Source organism: Sander vitreus, chromosome 1 (genome assembly GCF_031162955.1).
Source record: "Sander vitreus isolate 19-12246 chromosome 1, sanVit1, whole genome shotgun sequence".
NCBI classification, from domain to species: Eukaryota; Metazoa; Chordata; class Actinopteri; order Perciformes; family Percidae; genus Sander; species Sander vitreus.
Genome location: NC_135855.1, coordinates 1,675,001 through 1,692,320, shown reverse-complemented (window position 1 = coordinate 1,692,320; position 17,320 = coordinate 1,675,001). Strand labels below are relative to the sequence as shown.

At 39.4% G+C, this 17,320-nt stretch overlaps 1 protein-coding gene and 1 non-coding gene across 2 annotated transcripts; both read left to right on the top strand.

The window, feature by feature from the left end:
- Nucleotides 1–2,695: 2,695 nt before the first annotated feature.
- On the top strand, nt 2,696–14,930 carry dnaja2a (DnaJ heat shock protein family (Hsp40) member A2a). Its single transcript, XM_078246665.1, has 9 exons — nt 2,696–2,859; nt 4,156–4,215; nt 5,487–5,716; nt 5,904–5,984; nt 6,112–6,245; nt 6,332–6,528; nt 12,352–12,496; nt 13,124–13,251; nt 13,816–14,930. The coding sequence occupies exons 1-9, from the start codon at nt 2,782–2,784 to the stop codon at nt 14,002–14,004; spliced, it is 1,242 nt and encodes a 413-aa protein (XP_078102791.1). The 5' UTR covers nt 2,696–2,781; the 3' UTR covers nt 14,005–14,930.
- A 1,798-nt stretch (nt 14,931–16,728) lies between these two features.
- On the top strand, nt 16,729–16,802 carry trnat-agu (transfer RNA threonine (anticodon AGU)). The gene has a single exon. It is a non-coding gene; the product is annotated as a tRNA-Thr (tRNA).
- The last annotated feature ends 518 nt before the right edge of the window (nt 16,803–17,320 follow it).

Genomic DNA, 17,320 nt, shown 5'->3' with positions numbered 1-17,320 from the left:
TTAAGCATGATTCGTTTGATGAATAAGTGAACCTTGAGATGTAGTTTAGGGTTTAATGTACAGGTTTGAAAACTGATTAATTCCAATATGATCAGTTGCGCTTCAAAGATTATTGAACACAATGCATACAGATAGTGCAGATCCTCTTGAAAATGTTTTGTCTGTCACTCACTCGCTCACTCAATTACTTGCCATCATGATGCATTTGTCCTGTCTAATGCTCAAGGCACCCTTTTAAAATATGTGACCTTCAGATACTCATGGCTGCATGCATCAGGCTTGGGTGATGTGGTCCTCTGTGACACACTGAGGCATGTAGTCCCATGAGCCTTTAGGCAGTCTAGATGTATGATGGTAACCAATAGATTATGTTGGGATGAGAGATATTACTGAGCAGCAGATTTGATTGCTTGAAGTTTTATAAATCACTTAATATTAAAATAACTAACCTGAGCATCATGACATTGAGTGTAAATATATAGCATACATACTCAACTACTAACACCTGTTAGAACTATTGTTATTTTAATGTGGCAGCACGAGAGTGGACAGAACAGAGGAGATTGTGGTCTAGGTGGAATCTGATCCAAAAACACTACATCGCCAACCTGGGAATTTCACCCAGGGAATGCTTTTACCTCCTAATTGCAATGTTATTGATACAATTAAGGACACAGGTATGTATACTTAGCCAGAGACGAGGTTCAACTTAAAAAGAACAACACATTTTATTTCAATAATTTTAAAACACATTCATACCTAGGGGATGGGAAAGGGGGAAAATTAGAATTGCTGCTCAGGCTTACCAGTGGAGGAGAAGGGGGTCACGAGGGTAGTGAGGGATTCCAGGGAGAGTCACCCGTGAACACACACACACACACACACACACACACACACACACACACACACACACACACACACACACACACAGTGAAGACAGCAAAGAAAACAGACAGCACAGCACACAGGAAGGAGATACAACCACCACCACCTTCGGCTCTCACCAACTGAAACGGGGACAAAAAAGGGACACACACACACACACACACACAATTAAGGGGGATTCACTCAACAGAAAGAAAATCAATATATGAAATTATGATGAAAAGAACTAACTGGAAGAAGCTTAACACAATATAAACTGACAGAACCACTAGTTGTTCCCGGGAGGCAGTGCAAAACAAAAGAATATGAAGACTGTAACTAAGTACAGTACATTTACTGAAGTACTGACAAATGTTGAGATACTTTACGTTAGTCTTTTCTTTTCATGCCACTTACTTTCTACTTATACTACACTAAATGTTGGAGAGAAATGTTGTACTTTTTAATCCACAACATTAATCTGGTAGCTTTAGTTAATTGTTTTGCATTGAGTACTTCTACTTTTAATAGTAGGCTAAATTTTCCCAATGATACTTACATACTTTTATTTAAGTAGGCCTAACATTTTCAATAAAGGACTTTTACTGTAACAGAGTTTTACAACAGTGTTGTACTAGCTAGTACTTTTATTAAAGCAAAGAATCTGAATACATCTTCCATCACTGTTTGCCACTAGGCTGTGCTGTGGTTTGGTGCTGTGTGTTGCAGATCTAGTCACGGATTGGCTACAGCTTGATCATACAAATGGTTGATTTTTATGCAAATGTATGAAGATGGACATGTTCTATGCGAGTTTTTATCAACTTATTGGGTTTTTTGTTTTAACTTTTAATTTTTCCTGAGATGCATTCATGGACGGTCGGATTTTTGAAAATCTGACCAACAATTCGTTTTTTTCAGCTTCTTTCTATGGCAAGTTATTTTTCTTTGGCAAACTTTTAAACAGAACAAAAATGCTTTTTAAAACCCGCCGGCCGGTGTTGGGGTTAGGAGGGTTAACTCCTTACATGATCTTGTATTGCATTAGAGCAGACCACACATTCAAATACTATGAACTGATCTAGAAATCAATTAGCTAATGCGTGGGTGGTGGTTGAACACTAGCTATATGCAATGATTCAAAAGTGTTGGCCTTCCTACGAAAATGTATCCCTCTGGATAGGTACCACTTGATCATATATATATATATATATATATATATATATATATATATATATATATATATATATATATATATATATATACTGACAGCAGTGGTGTAGTCTACGTGATATGCAGGTATACGCAGTATACCTATTACCCACCTAAGAAAGCTCCAGGATTTCCATATACCCACTTAAAAATGCCCAATGACACGCAACAACATACTTTCCATTATATTGATATATTTTGAATTGTTATAGGCTAAATAAAGGTATTTCCACCTTAAATTGGTGCATAAAAGTGTACACCCAGACCCCCCACTATGATATGTCCTCCAGAATACATTAGACTACACCACTGACTGACACTTTCATATATATATATATATATATATATATATATATATATATATATATATATATATATATATATCTATGCCACTTGATAAGTATCCGTGAATACAGTTGTACATGTTTGCATCCATAATAAATGTAGGCCTATGTGTGTTACCTAGTATAACTGTATGAATGTATGTCATAACTGGCTCTCATGTAACCTTTTGACAATACATATTTCCCCGCTCAAAAATGGGACATGACATAATTAGCTAGTCACCAACATGAACAACTTTGCCCTCTAGCGTCGGGCAGTCACTTCCCGGAAGCCGAGACACGAGGCGAGCAAAACAGTTTTCGCCGGCTTCTTTCTCTTTGTCCATCCAGCTCATCATCCACCTTCCGCAGAAGCAACACCATGGCGACTGTTGTAGATACAAAACTATACGACATCCTCGGAGTGTCTCCATCCGCAACTGAAAACGAGCTGAAGAAGGTAATTACACAAGAGGCTGAATATACTACCAAATTACATTACGTTTCTGTTTCGAGTTTGAAAATGTGAATACTGCTAACGTTACAACAAGGAAATGCGTTGCTATGCGCAGCTAGCTAGCTAGCTAGTTAGCTGTGGGGCTGGGCTAGCCTGCTAACAAGCTTACTGGCCTGGCTGGCATGTGACGTTTATGTGAAATCGGGTGATTTTCTTAATTTAAGCTATAGCCAATGTGAATTTTATATTTTCTTAAATAGGACAGTTGGCGTGGGTAACGTTAAAATTAAACAAACGTGAGGTTGAGTTACCTTCTCTTATGACGTTGCGAGTTAAGCGATTGACCCCACGTTAGCTGTGTTTGTCATGTAAGGTTAACTTTAGCTAGCTAACGTTGAGCCTGTCGAAGGTTCTGGTAATTAGAGGTAACATGAACGTTGTATGTGTGTTTCCTAAAGGCTGGAAACTACTATCAACGTGTTTTTTGAGTGTGTCACAATGATCACAAGATAAATAAATCGAATTGAGTTTTGATCTGTGGATGCGCGTTACTGTTAACGTGTGAAGGGTAATATTTTACTGTCACTGCCACTTGCAGTGGGCCCTGCATGTTGTTATCACCTCCGACCAGTTTACAACATATAGCATTAGATAACGTTAACTTTAGTTGACCAAAGTAACGTGACACATTGCGTGTCATTTCAACCATCTCCTCGTGAGCTAACTCTGTTAGCTAGCCATATAACTTTAAGGTTTTACGTTGGGGTCCATTATTTGGTTAGCATTTATTTGTGGGCTTTTAGTGAACTTTATTAACGTTAGACGAGAAGACAAACAAGCGCTTGTCATATTTGATAACCATATCGAGATCGTGACGCTATCTGTGGTTAGTATTAGCAAGATGTGCTATAGCTAATTAGCATGCGCAAACGTTAACTTAGTGATTAGCTAGGTTGTCAGACATTTTGAACTGCCATTGTTGACAAAATGGTAATAACGTTACTGGTACAATATAGTTCAAAGTATCGTTACTAAGTAACTGTCTTAATTTAAGGTAGCTGGTAGCCCATTACTCAGTAAACCATTGAGAATAAACCTTAAATGATTAATTAACGTTACAGGTAACTTAACGTTAGTGTGTTGCCGCTGGAACATCTGGTTTGTTAGGGAGGCACGTGTGATTGCTTAGATTTACGGTTCATATGAGTTTGAGTCATGGAGGTGTGCCATTCCAGTAAACCATGTGTGTCTACAATGAGGATATTAGCTTATAAGGCTCCCTCTTTTGTTTTCTTTTAGTCTTACAGAAAACTGGCAAAAGAATACCACCCTGACAAGAACCCAAATGCTGGTGACAAGGTAAGACATTTGGGGCAGTCCCCTCTGATATATATTATGACTGAAGTTAGTTATCATAGGTGTGATGTACATTAAAACAAGAATATGTATGAGTAGAATATGTTGATTGGAGATGTATGTATGACCACCCCTATCAAAAAGGGTTTAAAAAAAAAAAAAAAAAACCACACTCTTTAGAGGGTGTGAATCCAAGTTGTATCCCTCCCTAATGCTTGTCTTTAGCTTTAACCTGTTTTCAAGGTGTTCTAGATAGTCATCCATGTCCAGTATGGTTAATAAAATAATAAATAAATCTTTATTTGGTAGGGGTGCACGATTCAGAAAGTGTCACAATTCGATATCGATTTTTAGGCTCAAGATTCGAAATCGATTCTCGATTTTAAAAAACGATTCACAGTATGTAAATGTAGTTACTTTTCCCATGTGATAGCAGTAGACATACAATACAAAAAAAGAGCTTGAATTGCGATTCAAATATGAATCTTTTTTTGCACACCCCGACTATTTGGTGTGAGAGGGGGATGGCCAGGTGGTCATTTACAAAACCGAGTTTTGTATTGTTACAGTGGATATTCTCTGTAGTTCTGGCAGTGGATTAAAATAACTTTCCGTTTTAGTTTTCCTTTCCATTTAGGCTAAAGCATTTGTATAAGGTTCTGTCACTGTTTAATTTGCCCCTATCATCACATACCTCCCACTGCTCTACATAATATCTGTTAATCAGTCATTAGTTTAAAATTAATCATTTTTGGAAAATCTGTGAAAACATTAAGAATGAAGGGCCTCTCTTCTATCATTCCCCCTATGGCAGAGTGCCATTTACTCAGCAGGGGATTGCATTCTTAGCAATAGACACGGCCACTTAAAAGAATTAAGCCTGGAAGCTGTAATTGTAACAGGGAGAATACTTACTTTTAAGCAAATAAAGTGTGTGCTACTCAGCACATCCTTTCAGGTGTCAATGAGATGGCAACATAACTCATGTTTAATTTGTGTTGAGATAATGTCAGAGAGGGACTGATTCCAATCTACAGTAATGGTTTTGATTGTAGTATTTAGCATCCTGTTGAATTGCCTTATATTTTTTAATTTCGCATGTAATATTACCGTGATTGTGAATTCTGTCCTAAATGCTTAACACAAGTGAAAGATTAATGGAACTCTTACTAGGTCCTGAGCTGTGGTTAATTTGCTGTCAGAAGACACTTGGGACAGTCGTTGAAATTACATCTTTATTACATTTTTGTATTGTCCGTCCTCTCAAAATATAGTTCAAAGAAATCAGTTTTGCCTATGAGGTGCTGACCAACCCTGAAAAGAAGGAACTTTATGACCGCTATGGAGAACAAGGCTTGCGGGAAGGAGGTGGGGGTGGCCCGGGGATGGACGATATCTTCTCCCACATCTTTGGCGGTGGACTTTTTGGATTCATGGGTGGTCAGGGGAGTCGCTCCAGGAACGGAGGGCGGAGGAGAGGAGAGGACATGGTCCATCCACTCAAGTAAGACCAAGCTTGTACACTCACATATAGGCTACTTGAATAACATGTTTGTACTTTCTTATGTGCAAAAATAGTTTGTATTGGAATTGGTTAGAGTCCATGTTCTTCAGAACAATCCATTGTTATACTCCCAAGTCTTCTGTCTTGTAGAACTAAACGGTATCTTAACATCACTCTTTTTCTACAGGGTTTCACTGGAGGACGTTTACAATGGGAAAACGACTAAACTGCAACTTAGCAAGAATGTACTGTGTAGCACGTGTAATGGGTAAGTTGTACAACCAACATGGTGCTATAGTCCATATTAATGGCTCCTTGATTATTTAGTCTACTGCAGTGTTGACATTTTGTACGTTTCTAACAACGAATCTATCTCTGGGTGTGTATGTGTGCAGGCAGGGAGGTAAGACGGGCGCTGTACAAAAATGTACAACATGTAGGGGGCGTGGCATGCGCATCATGATCAGACAGCTGGCCCCAGGAATGGTCCAACAGATGCAGTCTGTGTGTACTGATTGTAATGGAGAAGGTAAGGGGCACAAACATTTCATCTGTGTATCATTGTGGCCTTGGCTGCACATATCTCTTACCCTGTCTCCTTTTAACCCACTCTAGGTGAAGTTATCAGTGAGAAAGACCGCTGTAAAAAATGCGAGGGCAAGAAAGTTGTGAAAGAGGTCAAGATTCTGGAGGTACATGTTGACAAAGGCATGAAGCACGGCCAGAAAATTACCTTTGGGGGGGAGGCTGACCAGGCACCTGGCGTCGAGCCTGGGGATATAGTCCTTGTCCTGCAGGAAAAAGAGAATGAGGTAAGAGGGCCAGTCCCTTAATGCTGTAGCCACACTCCTCTTAACCGGCCCTCTATTTCTCATATGCACTCTTTTCCACAGAGGGAATTCTTTTTTTATAATTTATTTAGGTCACTGTTTTGCTTATATTATAGTTTTTTTGTCAGTTACTAATTATTTCCTGCCTAGAAAAAGGTGAGCCAACTACCTTCACCTTGTCACAACGTCCTACTGGTAGATTCTTTTGAGGTTATAGTGTTTTGTGAGCTTTAGTTACTCTGTGCCTGTGAAGTTCTCTATATGCATAAAATGTGATGTCTGAAAACATCCATTTGTGGTTTTTGCTGCTACATCATACACAGGCATGTTGGTGCACAGGTGTCAACCTTGTACATCTGCTGTACAAGGCAACTGTATAGGAGTGGAGTTTGTTTTTCATACATCTAAAAAAAAATCATTTTGGAATAGGTTAATCATGTTTCCTAACGGGCTACTTCTACAAAAATAAAATAGACTGTCTTAGATTAATTAAACAAAGTTATGGAGGGCGGTTAAAGTTTTTGTAGCATTGAAATTTGCCAAGTCAGTGTTGTGTAAAACCTTTATTAGCTTATGGCATTCCACACTGCATAAATTAGCCTAGTGGCTGGCAGACCTTTTCTCTAAGTGACTTACAGCTTAACATTACTCATAGTCCCTTTGGTCTTACTTGGTTTAAGTCCCAGCATATCCTGACAGAACACCATGATTGAAGTTCATTTGACATTTTTTCAGCCTAACGGTGTTAGGGTGTTAACAACAGCTTATATTGGTAGCAGGTCAACAAGTTAGCGGACTGCAGAGTATTTGAATGTCCGTTCTCTGAAATGAAATGAGTGGACATAAATTAGGTAAATAAAATATTTTGTTAATTTTTTTTTGGTAGGGGAGGCACTGGTGTGACAGGTTGTGAATCGTTACAGATACCGGTCTGTCAAGTAGGTATTGTCTTTTGAAGAAATTCAAAATGATATATATGAGGGAGGGTAGACTTGTCTTGGAAAAAATATATTGTTACACATTGGGAAGGAATTAAAGGATAACCTTTTCAGAAGAGTTTTCACAGCCTGTACACACATCCTACTTATGTGTTGGCTCAGGTAAGTTAGCCTAGGACGATACAGCAGATAGGTGACCTGTCCATTGCGTGTTCAGTTTCTTCACATCTGCAAGTGTGTATATGGGTTTGATAGTCTGGCTCACGGGATGTACATTGCTGTGATAAAGCCTGTCTCTCCCCCCCCCCCCCTTTTCGGCTATCTATTTTGTGAAGACACTATCGCTGGCTTAGCGCTGCCCAGGACGGTTGAGATTGGTTTAAAGAATAACACACCAGCCATTGCCTTTTTTTCCCCCTATCCCAGAATAGATAAGTGGTGTAGGCAGACCATACTCCAGCACTGTGGAGATAGGTCTGGTAATGCAAGACTAGGGGAGTGATAATGTAGTGGATTGGCCAGCCAGAGGCTAGTCTGCCTCTGTAAATCAGCACATTGGGATTTGCATTGTGATTGTTTTTTGGAATGTCAGTGTAACTGTGCTTTGAGTCTGAAAAGTGAGTTGATTCGCCCGAATGCATGAGGTTTTTCCATTTGGGGATTTTGCATAACAAGTTTCATTATAAATCAGATTTTCCTTGTGCAGGTCAAAAAAATGACTGAAATACAATTTCTGTGACAGAGTTCAATGAGCAGTTTGTCACAGCAGTCGGGTCCAGCTGGAGGAGCTTCAAACCTCTCATGCTAAGAACCAGATTGTCTTGACAGTGCTGTGTTGTCAGACCTTGTACAAACTTAGGTTAGTTTCAACACAGCACAGTAGTCGAACGAGGAACAGCTGAGGGCATGGCGACCAATGCATTCTGACTGAGTTGTCTAACACCTCAAACGTGAGTGGTGTGACTTTTGTCTGGGGCTGCCTTGCTAACCAGCACACCCAGTAGGCTTCAGAGGTATGTCATTCATGAGTGGTTGGGCTGTCCTTGAGTGAGTTTCAACCTGGTATTAAAATCCGTCCTGAGTGATCTGATCACAAGTGCACATCTCTTAAGTATGTGTTTACACCTGGCAGTAGAATGTCTCCAAATGCGTCTTGAGTGACCACTTGTGACACAATTTGTGTGTGTAGCAGAAACACTGGATTATCTTCACAGGAAGTATAAATCATGTTACCTGTGTCCCTTATAAATCAAGAAATCCCACTAAATTGAGGAAAAATACTTTGTTCTTTGATTTTGGGTTTCTGGGAAATTAATCCTGACTGACTTAATTTCAATCAAGTTCAACTCAGACTATACACGGTCACAAAATCAAGCATTTCTATTTTTAATTCATTACATTTTATTGTCATTGACACAATGTGCAGGCACATAAAATTTGGAGAATTGTCGAAATTAAACCCACGTAATAAAGTCCCACATTTGTACATCTGAACATCTGAGGTGATGTAAATATTGGTAAGTTCAACTAAGTTCCCAGCTTTCTGGCTAAGACGGAATGCATGTCAATTTTGTGTTTTGACCATTTGTGTACTGCGTTAAACTTGTTTAACCTTTTGTTGACCATGCTATGTGGGTGCGACATTTTTCGGGGTCCATAACCATTAATATCTATACAACCAATGTGTTTCTGGATAGATTGTTTGCCTGAGCACAAAGTTCTTCATAAATCTAGCCTCTTAATTTTGCTCTCAACGTGCACTTTAAAGTGTTCTAAAATGTTTTAGCAGCATGCCCCTGTACCCTCCTGGATAGTCCATGGTCCACCTGCCACAGTGTCACGAAATCCTGTGGTAAACGCTGCAAGGTCTACAAAATGTCCACACTTGAACCCTGTAAAATAATGAGAGAAACAGAACAGAGACACAGCAGTCTCATAAGTGCATTTCTGGAAATTGCTGCCAAATCCCTGTGATGACATTGCACTTGAAAGTATGAGTTGATTAATAAGCGGTTGACTCAGTCGTCACAGCTAGCTGCCCATCCCTGTCTTAATTGGGTTTTCTCAGCAGGGAATGCTGGCTTGAACAGGCCAGGTTGCCTCTGACAATGCAAAGTGTTTTAGGCTTAACTGGAACAGCAGGCAGAGCTGTAGCAATGCCCTGGGCTCCTTCTCTCTGGAGGCATCTATCATTTATTTTTGACACATTGATAAGTAATGTGGATGCCACACCTATGATTAATATGTAATAAGGTAGAAACTAGGGGTGATACGGTTCACAAAATCCACGGTTTTAGGGTCACAGTTTTCGGTTCTGTACGGTTCTTGTTATTTTTTCTTTTAATCTTTAACACTCCAGAAATATACTTCAGCATATGATATATATATATAGCTAAAATTAGCATATTGAATGCATGTTGCACACAGTGGCAGTTCTATCTATTGTTTTATTTCTGCTGTTATCATAGATGACGTGAAATCCCAAATGTTCCCACACACCAGACTATATACGACACTAGAGCATCCTCCAGCTCCGGGCAGCCTTCCTCATCTCTCCCACTTACCATTTCTGCATGTCACGTGACCTGCAGCACTCCACACGCCACCTGAGGAGCGGTCGGCTCGGTGCCTCTCAAAATCTGACGAAAATCTTTTAAACTGACCTTTGTCGATCAAAAAAATGGACAGATTCAGCAACTGTATGGCCTATTTCTCGCTTAAAATGTTTTCAGAAACACTTTTTGGTGAACTATTTCCGTAAAATATGAGATTGTATTCAGATCGAGACGCCATTAGAGTCTGTTTTGAAATTCGGGAGCAGCAAGAACCACGTGACACGTTCGTCCAATCAGCTGCCATGTGTTGCATTCGTCACGCTCACCCCCCTCGTCGTTTCCAGTAAGTGTTTTAACATAGGTGTCCAAAGTGGGCACAACGGCAGTAAGTGGTTAGTGCACGTTAACAGTGGACTGACGAACCGTGCGACACACACGCGCTACGAACCGAGACATGCGAACCAAGTGGTTCAGATGTTTTTTCATGAACCGTACTCCCTAGTAGAAACCATGAAAAAGAAATAGTAGTTGTGTTAAATGGCATGTTTATGGGCTTCTCTGTGCATTCAGTAACAGAAGATGAGCAAATGTTTTGGCTTAAAAAAAGCTAAGTCGGACGTCAAGTAGGACTGGGTGGTATATCGACTTCTGAAATTATATTGATAAATTCTCCTACAAGATACAGTATGGGATAAGACAACTGAAAGGATCATTCTCAGAGAGAGGCCTGTTTTTATGTAATATGGGCTCTTTATTTTCGATCATTTTTCATAACATGTTTTGCAGCTGTATATTTCCGAACGGAAAGAAAACCCTGTTATTGCATTTTATGTGCGGTTATTACAGTCTGTTTTAATAAAAGTGCTTGAGACATCTCACGTGTGGCTTTGACTTACAACTGAGCATTTATCCCACTTCGTGGGGATATACATATTGTGTATCACCATTAAGCCTAAAAATACAGAGATCAGGTTTTTTGTCTAACATGAAGCCTCTGTGTAAATTGGACAAATGTAATCAGTTTTCCAGATCATGCTTGTGTCACGGCCACAGCTCTGTGCCTGCAATGCTGCTTTTAACCAGCAGATGCTGTGGGTTTGTTGTTGGGTGAAGGTCATTGTCACGGAGTCATTTAATTCCTTTGTCTGATAACCAAGGTTATTATAGTTGTGCATTTTTCATTAGTTTTTATTTTTATTTCATTTTGACTTTTTGTTTTCAAATTCAGTTTAGTTTTAATTAGTTTTTAAAGCGGGTTTGTTAGTTTAGTTTTTATTTTTTGAAATGCTTAGTTTTAGTTTTTAATAGTTTTAGTCTTTTTTTTGTAATATGGGTTATTTGTCGGGGGCAATATTCAAAAAGGTCAGAAAAAGTATTGTGTAATAATAACTCAACAAAAACATAACATTTTAGAAATATGTATTCACATGTATTAAACAATAACACTAGTACATGAAATGTAGCCTACATATGGTCATAAATATGTAAACAGTCTACACAAGACGCCGCAGTATGTGCAAAATGTGGAAGTGACGTGTTCCAGGAAAAAAACCTAAATAACCAACAGACTAAAGACATCAACAGGTGTTTTCAACTTGTTGATGACTGATGACTTTGGAACTTTTTGAAGTCAATCGAGTCACACAGTTGTGTAGACATCCCATAATAATCCACATATTAACCCCCGCTTCCTCCTGCTTTTGGTGCTCCTGCGTATTTACTAACCCGCAGCTGTCAGGTCGCCGGTGAAAGCCAGCCTGTAGTGTTCTCTGTCCTGCTGCTGTCTCTGTCATGCTGCCTGGCCCTGTACCCATACATCCACGCCCTGTACCCATACATCCACGCCCTGTACCCATACATCCACGCCCTGTACCCATACATCCATGCCCGTTACGTTACCGGGGTTAGCTTCTGTTTCGGGGAAAGTGGGCTTTGCGTTCTCCTTTACCTTGTTAAGGTAAGCTAGGTTAGCCTCCTAGCTTGTGTGCGCTTCTCAAATGTACTTTAAAATTCGTGGGATTTTTCCCTGTAATTGTCCACACATTTTACCACCTTCCACTGAGAGGAAATTGCTTTTATCTTTTTTTTGTAATGCCTCGTTTATATTTTTACTTCAGTTAACGACAATGTTTTTTCTCATCTAGTTTTCGTTATTTCGTTCATTTTTGTTAACGATTATTACCTTGCTGATAACTGACAAACCTAAGGATATTTCTTTTAGGCATTGACAAAAGACAAATGACCCATGATGTTGGTATGAAAAACTTCATCAACCAATATTTTTTAACAACCTCTTTCTCTCTTATTTTCAGACATTCCGGCGAGATGGCAATGACCTGTTCATGAACCACAAACTTGGGCTGGTGGAGGCGCTGTGCGGCTTCCAGTTTATGCTGAAACACTTAGACGGAAGACAGATAGTTGTGAAGTACCCTGCTGGCAAAGTCATTGAACCAGGTTAACACCCTTAATACTTTCATCTGTTTCTCTTCTCTCAATTTTTTATATATACATTAATTCACCAATTAAGTGTACACATTGTATATAAATAAAGTGAAAGCTCTGATAACCAAGTTACAGGACAAAGGAATGCGCTACATTATCATGCCCTCCCACCTGAGCACACTCCATTCTAGCTTTTGGGCTATGTGCATCAATACAAAAAAGTCATGGCTGGCTGGATTCCTCCTGCATGTGTGTGATGAGTGTTCATATTTAATTGGACCGTGCGGGTTCTTTTATTACACGTTTGCAAGTAAAATGATCTCACGCTGGGTTCCAGCTGAGAGCTGAATACAACAAGAAGGCCCTAAGCAGCTCCAGTGATGTTGGACTTTGGTGCTGGATGTAAGGACACATCAACAGTACCTGCTAAGGGAAGGGTGGGCTCATCAGCATCCTCAGTGCAAAGACTCTGAAAGGTTATCAGTGAAATGCGTTCCTTTTACCATCGTTCTTCTTATGACTTATCTATTATCCATTCACATGCCTGTAAACATAGGACTCCACATCTTTGTCAAGTCTGACATTTTATAAAAGTAAGTTGTGAATAAACCTTGTTTTTCTACCGTGCATCTTTTCCAGGCTCAGTCAGGGTGGTGCGAGGGGAGGGCATGCCACAGTACCGAAACCCTTTTGAGAAGGGAGATCTGTTTATCAAGTTTGATGTCCAGTTCCCAGACAACAACTGGATCAGCCCCGAGAAACTTGTGGTATGACATGTTACTCTTTTTAAGTATTTTTAATTAATTATCATCTAATGATATTCTTTTGTTCATTACTCTCTTCATAAGAGAGAGGGAAGAAGGAAAATGTCACAGGTCGGATTCAAACCCTGGACCTTCTGTGTCGAGGAATAAACCTCCTCTGCATATGTGCGCCCGCTCTACCAACTGAGCTAACCAGCCATATAAATCACTTAATTTTGACCATATGCCCTTAGCAATAAGCAAGCTGTTCTTTAATGTTGCCGACTGTCGTTTTGTGCTATTTTACTTTTTAAATTTTTTTTTTTAAGTATCGGTTCAGGCATGGTTTAGGCACACCGTTTAAAAGTATCACTTTAGCACCGGTATTGGAAAAAACCCAAGCGATACCCAACCCTACTTATTGAGCACGTACATTCACATGGTAACAGTTGTTATTCTCCCTGAAAATGTTGCACTCTGAATAGAGTTGATTTGTTGTTTCTTAGTAACTGTTAAATTCCTTCTGCATCACTGCGCTCTTGTTCTCCCAACTGTTTTAGCTGCATTATGACTGTTTTCCATGTGTAGGAGCTGGAAGACATGCTGCCCTCCCGGTCAGAGCCGCCCATCATCACTGGAGACACGGAGGAGGTGGACCTGCAGGATTATGATGTCAGCCAGAGCTCGACGTCGGGTAGCCGCAGAGAGGCCTACAACGACAGCTCCGACGAAGAGGGTGGCCACCACGGGCCAGGGGTACAGTGTGCCCACCAGTAGCCTCATACTCTCTCACATACATACACACACACACACATGACCCACGTTGTACTTGGGGAGAAAATGTATGAGTTGCAGAGTAAACAAGGAGGTAGGTCAGACTGAAAAGGCTTGGTTGTTCCTCAGACACGGGTCAAATAAACATTGAATCATGGCACTTGGAATTGTTGATTAATGTTATTGGTTTGTGTGCTAGGATTATTTTGATCTTTGTCTGAAGAACTCACACTGGGGCAGCCAAAGACTTATTACACTGCACCTGAAAGGTAGAAGTCGTATAATATATTTAAGATGTATCAAAAGAAATGGTTGCCCCTGTGAATGCCAGGAAAGGTAGGACTTTGATCTGGTGTTCAAGGTGAATCCCTCAGCCCTCTCTACTCCTGTCTCCCCTGTTAAAGTCCACTCCCCTCCACTAATGGGAACTCCAGATCAGTCGAAGAAAGGAATGTTTCTTGTTTGCTGAGTGTGTGACTTGCATTTTGTTTTCATAGTATTTACAATAATTAATTTAAGAACTAACCAATGTGCATACACATACAAAGCAGCTGAGCAATGTGACGTGCAGATTCTTGGACTCATGGATTCATCCACTCAGCACCATTCATAGGATTTGTTTCTGATTTTTACAGCTTTATTTTCTTTGTAGGTTTTTACTTGTTTTTTTCCCCCCTTTATATTTGAATTGAAACAGAAAATTGGTTATTGTGTATATCATTCATTGAACTGGTTGTTGGCAGGCTTCATCAGCTGCTGTGTGATTTTTAAAAAGAAATGACAAGTGGAATTGTAAAAACGTATAGCCCGTATCTGTGCTGAGACCATGTGCATGTAAAAAGCTTTGGTTCCCGCACTTCAAACATCCAATAAAGCAGCACACTTAAGAAAATGTCTATGAAGTTGTTGAATAAATTGTTGAAACACCATGTGCTGAGTGTGATGCTTTGTTTTTTTTCTTCATTCTCTTTACAATCACAGAAGTATTAGAAATACTCGTAGTTGTATCTAACCTATGTATTTTGGTTTGTGGTGCTCAGAGCCTCAAAACATCACACTGGAAAATAATCAACTGTTCTTTCCAGAAGCAATGTGTCGGTGCCTAGTGCTAATCCACAGATACTGTCAGAGTTGATTGCCAACTGTTCTCAATAATAGCTGTTGAAAGCAAATACCACCTGGCCAAAATGCCTTGATGCTGTTTTTAGATGGATCCAAAGTTTCCATCATCAGTCAGTCCTCCCATTAAAGTGAATGAGATCACTCTCAATCCCCAATGCCATCTGAGTAAATGGAAAGACTTGCAGACAAATGATACACTAATAGCTTCTGTTGAAGTCAGGTGTTATGATCTCATGGCAGTCACATTTTAAACGCAGTCATTAGAATTTGTGGGCAGATTTCACTCAAAAATGTAACTAATTTAGTTGTCAGTAGGCTAGTTATATAGGGATTATGCAATATTACTACAGAACTGAAGTTTGTAGGTCCGTTATATTTTTTTTTTCCACATTACATTTACATGGGTTGAAAGAGCAACACACTTTTTCCACTTTAACCAACCTACCTGTTAGCCCAGGTCATTTTGGTAAGTCACCCTTTTATATTTTCTCTCATTTTCAGGCAAGATTACACTGATCAGCTGAGGTTTAGGGTTAGAACATTTATTTTAAACCTCAAAAGTTTTTCACAAAAATGTTCCAAATCAGGAGACTAAAGGTTATGAGACAGGACAAATGTTTTAGATATTTCATGAATTGTATCCACAAATTTCATAGATGAAAAAGTGAAATAACATGTTTTTGAGAGAACGAGTCATCAGATACAGTACAGTACAGTACATGCAGGCAATTCTTTGGCTACAAATTAGGCTTCATTTCAAAATCTTCAACATTAAATAAAAAATATATTATGAAATAATTTAAAAAAAAAATGATTAAATCTCAACTTTTCATCACATTTGTTTCAAAATGCCCTTTTCAAGAGTGTTTTTATTTTTATTATGGCAATTTTCCAGACTACGCATTTCATGTCAAGTTTTATTTCATAATGCCGCTTTTGTGATGGCGCCTGGAGCCTCAAGCTCAAATGCAACCACATGGAGCCATGCTTGTTCCATGATGTTTAGCTAGAGTAACAACAATGTCAACGTTATTATTATTATAAGTATCTATTATGGAATAAAAATGAACTCCTATACTCTATTATGAAAATAAGAAAGATTACGTTTTTAACAATTCAACTACAGTATAGTCTGGCATTGCCAGACCCACCTCCACAGCGCTGTGAAAGACTATACCACTAACAAACTCCTGAAATTAGGAATGATACTTAAAAATAATAATAATAATAATACAAAATGACATGTAAATATAATGTTTTATGCCAAAGAGCAAAAATGGGGTGGGCACCATAAGGTCAATAGCCTACATGCTAACAGGCAGGAGAAATAAGCTAGGATTGGTATTTTTTAAACCCTCCGTGAGTCAGCGTTTTGACTTGCATGTGGCACGTTAATGTTATCAGTATCCAGACCATGTTTAAAGGTAATTTACGTGTAATTAGCAATCTTCAAGTTCCCACCCCCCATATTACTACCATTATTTAAATCAATGTCAGTGAGCCTTTAAACGCTGTTTCAAGAGACACCTGGGAATTCCACAGCTAAAAAATATATATCGTCATTACCTACTTTCATAAATGCCCATTTCTCCCGTCGTTAGCATCGGCGCCGTGGCTTAGTTGGTTAAAGCGCCTGTCTAGTAAACAGGAGATCCTGGGTTCGAATCCCAGCGGTGCCTTTTATTCTGCTTCTTGCCACTTCCCCGGTATCTCTTGTCATTCGTTGTTCAACACTTACTAATATCTCTATAAATTACAATAGGTTCAGGTACTTTCTGGTCTCTCTCTAGAAACACGTTCTGTGGCGTCTGGAAAAATTCCGAAATTTAATGTAAATGTACTATTCACTTTGTCAGAGGGCTTTGTAGTACACCCATCTGGCCACAATGGGGTGACAGTGAAACGGCCGACTGAACCAACAATCCGGGGGATAGGATGAAGAAAATGATGTAGCAAACGTATCTTGGATCTACTCTTCATTTCAACAAGCAAACGCAGTTTATGGTGTAATTTATACCTCAGGACGATGACTACCGTTGTTACATTCAATCCGGGTGTGAGGAGGAAAGAAGACATATAAACAATGTCCTGTTAGATGCGGCAAGTTGAACACAGAGTGGGCCACCGAAGAGCGGAAATTAGATTGTTATGTCTTCAAAATAAGACCTGGAAAACCTGATGTTTAGTCTTCAAAAAC

Excerpts from the sequence above, each read along its gene's own strand:
- dnaja2a (XM_078246665.1), top strand. The coding sequence starts at position 2,782 with ATGGCGACTGTTGTAGATACAAAACTATACGACATCCTCGGAGTGTCT. Across the intron at positions 2,860-4,155 it reads CTGAAAACGAGCTGAAGAAG|TCTTACAGAAAACTGGCAAA; the intron begins GTAATTACACAA and ends GTTTTCTTTTAG. Across the intron at positions 6,529-12,351 it reads TGCAGGAAAAAGAGAATGAG|ACATTCCGGCGAGATGGCAA; the intron begins GTAAGAGGGCCA and ends TCTTATTTTCAG.